This window comes from Lates calcarifer, linkage group LG9 (assembly GCF_001640805.2).
Source record: "Lates calcarifer isolate ASB-BC8 linkage group LG9, TLL_Latcal_v3, whole genome shotgun sequence".
NCBI lineage: Eukaryota > Metazoa > Chordata > Actinopteri > Centropomidae > Lates > Lates calcarifer.
The window spans coordinates 21,873,399-21,883,156 of NC_066841.1; the positions used below are offsets into that span (position 1 = coordinate 21,873,399).

The window sequence follows — 9,758 nt, forward strand, 5'->3', positions numbered from 1 at the left end:
GTCACCTCCTGTAGATAAAAAATACACCTTGTGGATGTGCTGGGACGCATTATCAGTGATGTGACTTGGGGTCATCAAGTGTTTCGGTTCTGTCAACATCAGACAGCGTCTCCCAGAGCTTTTGGGCAGTTGCTGAGAAGGTGCTCCCAGGACCCTCTTCCAGAGCATTGAGGGCAAGTAGGTGTTTTGCTCTTGCCCCAGACTTGGAGGTTTGCTGGATTGGGTAAGGTGTCATATACAGCTTGAACCAAGAACCTTATGCAATGGTATTCCGCTCACCAGATGTTGAACCATGTGATCTTTCACTGCAGAACATTTTCCCATCTTGTCCATGCTCCTTGCTGTCCCAGTCCCACCATCCTGCTGGCTGGGACCTCCTCCACACCTGTTTGGACTTCCTCCAGGATCAGCCGTTGCCGCTCCTTGCCTCTGACTTGACCCCACCAGCAGCCTCTGCCTGAGGCATGACTTTGCTACCTCCAATGATCTGGCAGTGATGGTGGTTCCTGTGACTGAGTACCAGAACTAGGTCCACTACTCTTCCCTTCCTCAGCACTAGACCTGGATTTTGTTGCCTTAAAACTCATCCTTGACCAGGAGATGAGTTTCTCTAGGCCTTGAAGGATCCACCTGCTGCCTATGACTGATGTAGTGGTTACAGTCAGGCCATCCATGAAGGCTCTTATAGGTGGTTGTCAGATTCCAGACATGGTCAAGGGGCAAAGAGCGAAAAGTGTGACTGATATGGTGCAGCCTGTTATTATGCCCTTTTCAAGCTCAGAATTAGAAGTCAGAATATCTTTATTGTCGTTGTCACATGTACAACGAAATTAAAAATGCCATCCAGTCGATGCATCTTTCCTATTTATAGAATATACATAAATAAGACAGAAACAATATATAAAATAGATTAAAACAAGCACAAACACACACACACCACACATTCTGTTCTCACTGCACAATCCCTTAATATAAAAGGATACCAGCAGTCTCTGGGTGATGTTATTTCTCCTGAGCACCCTCAGGAAGTGCAGTCTCTGCTGGGCCTTTTTCAGCAGCTCAGAGGTGTTCACGCTCCAGGTCAGATCCTCCTCAATGTGGACACTCTCATGTGGAGTCTGTCACCCTCTCCACACTGTCCCCACTGATGATCAGTGGTGGAATGTCCATTTTCTTCCTGTAGTCTATATATGCTCCTTGGTCTTTGAGGTGTTGAAGAGCAGGTTGTTCTTCCTGCACCACGCTGACAGTTGCGCCACCTCATCCCTATAGGCAGACTGATTCCCTCCAGAAATGAGGACCCCACCATGGTGTCATCCGCAAACTTGACAATGGTGTTTCTGTGGTGGGTGGGGGTGCAGTCGTATGTGTAGCGGGTGTAGAGCAGGGGGCTTAGCACACAGCCCTGTGGGGAGCCTGTACTGAGGTTGAGGGCCGCAGATGTATGATGGCCCACTCTAACCCTCTGGCTGCTACCAGACAGAAAGCTGTTAATCCACATGCAGGTGGAGTGTGAAAGTACCAGGTCCCTCAGTTTGTCCACCAGTTTATGGGGGAGGATGGTGTTGAACGCAGAGCTGTAGTCTACAAAGAGGAGCCACACATAGCTCCCCTGCTCGAAAATCCTGGTAAAGACTCCAGCCAGCTTGTCTGTACAGTCCCTCAGCGTGTGTCTGGAGACACCTCATGCTCCTCTACAGTGAGGGTGAAGCTGCTGTGGTCTGTAGGGTGTAGTGTTGCTGCCTCTGGTGGCTCCACCTCAAAAGAAGAAAGAAGAGATTCAGCCCCTTTGCCAGCGAGGCATCATCTTCAGGTTGGTCCTATAGTTGATGAGATGTTGGATTCCCTGCCACACCTGCCTGCTATTGTTGCTGTCCAGGTGGTCCTCGATCCTCCTCCTGTAGTCTGACTTGGCCTCTCTGATGTCTCTCTGATGCCTCTCTTCAGGTTAGCTCAGACTGTGCTGTAGAGAATCTTGTCACCACCTGCTAATGCTGCCATGTAAAATGTCCGATAGCCCAAGCAAGGCATATGCCATATTAGGCAATCCGGTGGAATGTAAACAGCAGTTATCATGACCATGGTGAACTCTCTGGAGATAAATCGGCCTGCATTTAACAGTCACATAATCCAGATCCAGGGAGCAGTGACTGTCTACAGTCTTCTGCTCTTACTGGATTCCCTTGTCCTGTTGTGATGCTGTGCGGTGAAGCCTGTTAACTCAATAGCAGAGTCCGGGATGAACAAATGAAGCCAGGTCTCTGTGATCAACAGAATGCAACTGTCCCTCGCAGTGTTGTTGGTTGCAATCTGATGCCAGTCTGATGTGCCAGCTGTGACTCTTAACCTGAAGTGGTTATGGTAGTCAATTCAGGGTGAGATCCACAAATTTATGTGGCACTGATCCATTAGTGTTTTCAAGATCCAGCCACAGAACTTTTAGGTCTCCCCTGCCCTCTCTGGCCTCTCTGATCAACTGTGTGACCATACCAGTATGTTCTAAACATCCAGGCACTCCAGGGATCCTACCCCTCTGAACAGCCATGTCAATGTATCCGTTCTTCAGTCAGTCGCCAAGAAATGATACTAAAAAATGTCTTGCCTTCCACACTTAGTAACGAGATGAACCTGAACTGACTGATGGTCATTGAGTTCTCCTCTTAGGGAATCCAGACCACCTTTGCATACCTCCACTGGTTGGCCACCCCTCTCCTGCACCAGATCACCTTTAAGATTTTCCAGAGGTGCTGGAGGATCTGTGGGCAATGCTTCTATACGATGTATGGTACTCCACTTGGGCCTGGGTGTCTTTTCCTGAGGCACTTGCTCGGTCAAATGGGAATAGATAAAAGATACACCTTGTGGATGTGCTGGAACGAATCATCAGTGGTGTGACCTGGGGTCATCACCTGGCTGTGGCTATGCTGTCAGTTATTGCCTTGAGGACCTGGTCATGGCGCCAGTGGTACTGGCCATCTCCCAGAGCTTTTGGGTGCTGAGAAGGTGTCATTCAGTTCTATATTTTTCTTACTGTCAACAAATCCTATGAAAAGATCAATACCAACAATGAATGTGTCCTCCTGCTTGTATTAAAACATCTCAGCCATAGAGCTGTCAACAAAAACACATCAGTCATCCACACTGCTGCACTGGCTGATATGACTGATGTGTTCCTTCATCACCATGAACACACACTGTAGATTATTTTGACTCAATCCACATGCACCATCCTGCTGCCCCAAGTACTCACTAGAGCACCGAATGTGAATTAATCCACCTCTGAAACTAGTCCCCGGTAAATGCACTATTTCCACCTGAGTAATGTTTGATAAAAGCAAAAAAAAAAAAAGCTTTGACAGATGGGCCGACACATTGTTGGTTTTGGTCTGTTCAGACAATTATTTTACTAGCTTTAATTTTAAACACTGTTCAGTTCCTACACACTCACTGAGCACTTTATAAGGAACACCTGTACACCTGCCTCTTTTTGCAATTATCCAGTCAGCCAATCATGTGGCAGTGGCAGCCAGCTGTCATTCCAGCCACTAGCACACAGTCAGTGTATGCTGCTGGTGTAACAGTGGAGAAGAAGCCAGTTACCTTCACTAGTTCTCCCTCTGACACAGCAGCTCTGTTTATGTCCCACTGGTGGAGCAGGCATCATTGTATTATACTGAACACATGCCTGCTCCAGGGCGTAGTGTCCAAGTACTGATCACACTTTTGGCCACTTCTACATCGAATCAGCCAAAGAGTGACATGTTTTTATCCTTTAAACTCAGAAGCACTCAGGTTCCAAATATTTCAGTGTTGAAGCAGCCTATGAATAGGGCCAATTTCCACCTTTCTCTTGATGGTAGTTGCTGCTTTGTTGACTTGGAGCATGTGCAGTCCCAACACTGTCACAAGGTGGTGTGGTTGACAAGGACACAGCAACATGGATGACCTAGACAACTATTATCTATAATAATTCTATAATAATTATAAATAATTGTCCTGTTTAGTGTTGATATATGGCATTAGTACCTGATAAAGGAGAGTTGTAGAAACATCATATCATACTGGAACCTCTTATTTGTAAAGAGAAATCACTGAATTAGGAGGCGGCTGTGGCTCAGGAGGTGGAGCAGTTGCCCACCAATCAGAAGGATCCCGGCTCCTCCAGTCCGCATGCCGAAGTATCCTTGGGCAAGATACTGAACCCCAAATTGCCTCCGATGTGTCATCGGTGTGTGAATGTGTGTGTATGTACTAGAAAGCACTAATGTATAGAACAAGTGCTGTATGTGTGTGAATGGGGTGAATGTAATCTGTAGTGTGAAGCGCTTTGAGTGGTCGAAAAGACTAGAAAAGCGCTATATAGGTACAGTCCATTACAATTTGTTAAGTTTAGGAGAAGGTGCACTCATTTATGCTCCATGCTTTAAATTGTAATTCCTTTTTTTGTATTTTATTCTTTGATAATGGTAATGGGTTTGGTTGACCACCACCTCTTTGGTCTACATTTATGAGCAGATGATTCCTGCTGCTCCACTCCTCAAAGGTAGCCGCCAGCTCCCTGTACCTCTACTCCCGCTTTTCTGTAATACACCCCATCACCACAGAATTAATAGAGAACTTCTGCAGGTGACATGATTCAGAGTTATACTGGAAATCTGAGGTGTACAGAGTGAAGAGAAATGGAGACAGGACAGTCTCCTGTGGCATTCCTGTCTCACCAGACAGGGAACTCCAGAGACAAACAAGCTGGGACCTAGCTGACAGTCACATAACAGAAGAGGTTGGATGGTATCAAAAAATAATAATAATGAATAATTAATAATTTTCACAGGGCTACCACTACCACTGAGCTGAAGCAGGTAGATGAAAGCATTGTTCAGAGGGTCTGGAGAAGATTTCACATGGACCAGAACTAGTCCCTCCATTATGATGTGTGACATAATGATGATTAGGTCTGTAATGTAGCAGGTCAAATTGCTCACTTCTTAAATCTGCCCTCAATAATCTTGTGGATAATGTCCACTGAGGAAGAATTACCAGTATAATACTACCGCTACTACTACTAATAATAATCATAATAATCATAAACTACTAGTGCCTTTATTCGTTCATTTTTCTGTGGTGACCCCATGTCTGTTGTGATAGTAACTGTATTGCGTGTAAAACCGAGAGATGGCGACAAGGCAACAAGTGGGTTTTCACGGCTGGTAAAATCCATGAAGAAGAACAATCCGCTGTCATTGGGTGAAAATCGTTTTGCTCCGGACTTTTCACAAAAGCTGCCTCGATTGTTCCTCTGTCTCTCAGCACTATGTCGTCCACCGAGTGTAGAGACCTGGGCCGGGCGCTGTGCATCATCACCGGGGCGTCCAGAGGCTTTGGCCAGACTATTGCAAGGAACATGTCTCGGCTGGTGAAGCCTGGGTCGGTGCTCGTCCTGGTGGCCCGCTCCGGAGACGACCTGCGTGCTCTGCAGGCGGAGCTGGCCGAGTCGGAGGCAGGTAGAGTGGGCCTGGTGGTTGAATGTGTGGTGGCGGATCTGGGTCAGCCAGACGGGCTTGAAGCCGTCGTCAGAAGGTCTCAAGAGTCTTTTTCTGAGGATTTAGATCATATTATACTGGTCAACAACGCAGGTAAGAAGAAACCTGAGCTAATAACAATGAAGCACCATGATGAAAATCTGGTTTTCATGGCGGCAGCTCATTTCAATAATACAGTCTATTTTACAGCTGTGTTAAAATGATCCTGACCCTGACCCTAACCCTCAACTACATTAATGCTCCTGAGCATACATATGATGTACTTATACACTGTGCAGTGTATACACAGTGTATGTATTTCTGTAAATTAAACACTATGAAGAGTTGTGGATGGACAGTTTAGTATATTTATCTTAATGCCATATACAGTCCAGTATACTCAGTATATTTATCTTAATTCATTCTTATTCTATTCTGTTTATATTCTGTGTCGTTTGCAAACTGTCCTGCATGCTGCTGTCACACAGTGACAGAAGCAGCATGCAGGACAGTTGCAAACTGTGTGCTGTGTCTGTCTGTATAAGCTGCTGGAAACTTAATTTCCTTGAGGGAGTCATCCCAAAGGGATCAATAAAGTCTGTCTAAGTCTAAGTCTAAGTATTGCTGTTGGTTTTTTAAAAACGGGACTCTTAAATACTGTGAGCAGTACAAATTAAACTCCATTCACCTTTGAGGTGGAGACTAAAATCTCTGAGAGACATATATTTGCAAACCTCTACAAATAAATCTGTTGACATGGATTCCACCTGAATAAGAAATGTATTTTTACTGTAATTTGGGTCAACTAACCCTTTTAAGCTTTTGACTGCTTATTTATACATTAGGTAACTCTGAGCCTTTTGGGAGCCCTAAGCAGATTATGAGTGAAACCTTGATTTACAACAACCCTCCCTCTCCCTCCAGCCTCTCTGGGTGATGTATCCCGTTATGTCAAAAGCTTCACCAACATGGCAGAGGTGGACTCCTACCTGTCTCTCAATGTTACCTCCTCCCTGTGTCTCACCGCCAGCATCCTGCAGGCTTTTCCACAGTGCCCAGGTCTGCGCCGCACTGTGATCAACATCACCTCGCTGTGTGCCCTACAGCCTTTCCGCTCCTGGGTGCTGTACTGCACTGGAAAAGCTGCCCGAGAAATGATATTTAGGGTGCTGGCAGAAGAAGAACCGGACCTGCGGGTGCTCAACTACTCTCCAGGTGAGGAACGCTCTTTACATTCAAGTTTAGCCAGTCAGTCAGAGACTGAAGAGAGTGGGGTGTGTGACAGCTGACCTCAACCCTTTTGAGCACCTGTGGGGTTCTGGACCAGACAAAACTAGTAATGCCAGTTTTTATGTGTAGCATTTTTTCTGTGCTTTATATCTTGGACTTTCCCTCATCTTATTAAAAAAGTCTTTCAAAGGCCTCCTAAGGTTAGGAAAGTACGGAGGACCTGAAGAGCCATTATTAATTGACTTAACTGCACTTTAATGATTGGGTAACAAAATATTTATTGATTACTAAACTAAGGCACTAAAGTAGTTAGAATTATAATACAATTTAAATTTCATTAAATGACCAAATTAATGTACATGTACATCCTGTATTTACTCATATGATTGTTATTATTTAATCTCTTGTTGATTGATTTCATTTTGACAACTTTTATATGGCACATTATAATTGGCAGTCATTATTCATTATTCATCCATGTGCTAAAGGAGATTAATAATGAGTAATAAACACTCAGCAGGTCCTCTCTACTCTGCAGACAAAATGGCATTGTACTTTTCATTCATTATTTTCTTGTCTTTCAATAATCTTTTAGTTTATTCTAAAAATTATATTATCTCCTCTGTATTGAACCAGGGCCTCTTGACACGGCCATGCAGATGGTTGGCCAGATCTAAAACAGCTGATCCTACTATCAGGAAGTCGTTTTCGGACATGTTCGCTCAGGGCCAGCTGCTCACCTGTGAGGAGTCCTGTGCCAAACTCATGAAGGTGCTGCTAGATGACAACTACACATCAGGCGCTCATATCGACATCTATGACCTCTAGACACAGCAGAGCTTACAAGCATTTAGCATTGAACTGGATTACTTTTATGTGGCTTGATTTTAAATTGATTTAAACTCTAGTCATTCATACCTTACAGTTGTAGGTGCAGAGGTTAATGGCTGACTCAAGATGATCTGTCAGCCTATTTTGTAGGGCAATGCCTCTTTTTCTTAAAGTGAAGGATCAAACCCAAGTTCATCAAATTTACATTCAAAACATTCCAGAACAACAGCAATGCTGCTGACACCAGTCCCTGTAATGACAGTGAACTCATGTTTGGACTTACAAGATACCAGGGATGAAACAGTATAAAAATGTCATATTGTGATTATAGTGACATGATCATGGTTATCCATACTATTGTGTTATAGTTAAATGAGCTGAAGATGTTCTAAAAATACTGCTGCAAACTGAGCAATGCTTAAATGCTTGCTCGACTGTCTGTGTCACTATAGAGGAGGACAAGGGGCCAGGGTTTGTTTGCTGCATGCCCACTCTGTCTTTCACTCACTCATGCACACTCACACTATCTTCTGTGTCGCTTATCAGTGTATATAATGACACACAGAGGAGTCCTGTAACAGAGTCTACAGTGTTTCTCTTGCGGGGACACTTTTCTAACCATTTCAGTGACTGCTAGATTTTAAGAGGTAATGAGAGCTGGTCTGAGCATTGCCAAGACACCTCAGCAAAACATTTGCTATGTAGGAGGAAGCCATTTGTAGATGAACTGGTGCTTCAGGCCATAACAAGTCATGTCCAGTGTCAAGGAATAAATGAATAAACGATTATTCAGCATGTGTTTTGTCTTTTGTGGTTTAATAAGGGTTCAATTAAATGATAGAGTACTATAGTAGGACAAAAGTAACAGAGTCAATCAATCTGAGAGGACAGAGCTCATGCACCAAGTGCATCAGTAGGGTCTGACCCCCAAATACACATTCTATTTCACATTTAAGTTAGGACAGCTACATGGAAAAAACACATCCCTCCCGGCCTTGTGCGCAGTCAGGCCTAATGGGAAGAGATAAAAGTGACAAGGGCAGCATTTTTGCCAGGCACACTAATTATGACACACAAAAAGAAAATCAGAATAAGCCATGACAATGGGAGTTAAGATGAACTGTCAGCAAGAGTTACGTAGAATCATAAACATGTCTAACTGACATCTCAGTCCCTACAGGGCCTGCTGCACACAATATAGGAAACAATTACTCAGCTCTTACATTGTGGTAAGCCTTAATCATAAGAATGATACATTTTGCTCTGACATCCAGTGCATCAGTCAAAATAATAATGTGGTTCTGGGACATACCCACCAAATTTACAACACAAGACATTCACTCACAAAAGTTTTCTTATTTTTTCACACAAATTTGTTCTGAAAAATTGACTGTTGTCAAATTGAATGCTAATTCCCATCTTACTGTTACTAGCATAAGGAGGAAGCACCCAAGACACCCAGAGAGGAAGTCACTCCCACCCAAGGGTATGCATCTTAATCACCACAGTGAATAGGAGGTTTTATGTGATAGCAAACAGTAAAAACAAACTTTAACACAAGAAAAAAAAAAACATTACCATAGGCCAGTTTTTTGTTTGTGTATCACCTCTATGTTTGCATTGGTTAGAACCAGATAAGTTGGGTGAGTGTGTGTCAGGTAACACATGGCATCAGTCAGTTAATAAGAGACGTATAGGACTCTCAAAGATCACATAATTTTAAAACAGCACCAGAATCCAAGACCAAAATGTAGTCTCCCCTGGGTCAAACTTATTTATGAAGCCCATGGTCACATACAGTGTTTCAGATGGAGTTATAGGCCCCTGAAAGGAACAGTCACACTTGGTCAGACTTATCAAGAAGGTGAGACAAAACAAACATCCGACTAGACAGACGTGTTTTAGGTACTGTAGACCTACAGGACTTGATGTAGTGGTGTGCACAGTTTTCCTGTGCAACGGGAATATTCACAACAAACATTTCAGGTCCATTCACTTGTGCATCCAAGTAAAGTGGTTTTGATCAGTGGTTCCCAGCCAGGATTATTCATACCCTAGGCTGTGCTTTTGCAGTTATTATAAGTATGAGCACAGATTTTGGAGTAGGGGAAAAATATTACATTTCAAATGTGGGATTTCTTATTTGATAGTATATACTCACATATTTACAGTTGTGAT

General features: G+C 43.7%; 1 protein-coding gene across 1 annotated transcript; it reads left to right on the forward strand.

Moving 5' to 3' along the window:
• Positions 1 to 5,212: 5,212 nt before the first annotated feature.
• Positions 5,213 to 8,368, forward strand: spra (sepiapterin reductase a). The gene is given in 4 exon segments (XM_018701963.2): positions 5,213 to 5,633; positions 6,444 to 6,734; positions 7,386 to 7,411; positions 7,413 to 8,368. Coding segments are annotated over 4 exon segments (804 nt in total). The 5' UTR covers positions 5,213 to 5,311; the 3' UTR covers positions 7,578 to 8,368.
• Positions 8,369 to 9,758: the final 1,390 nt, after the last annotated feature.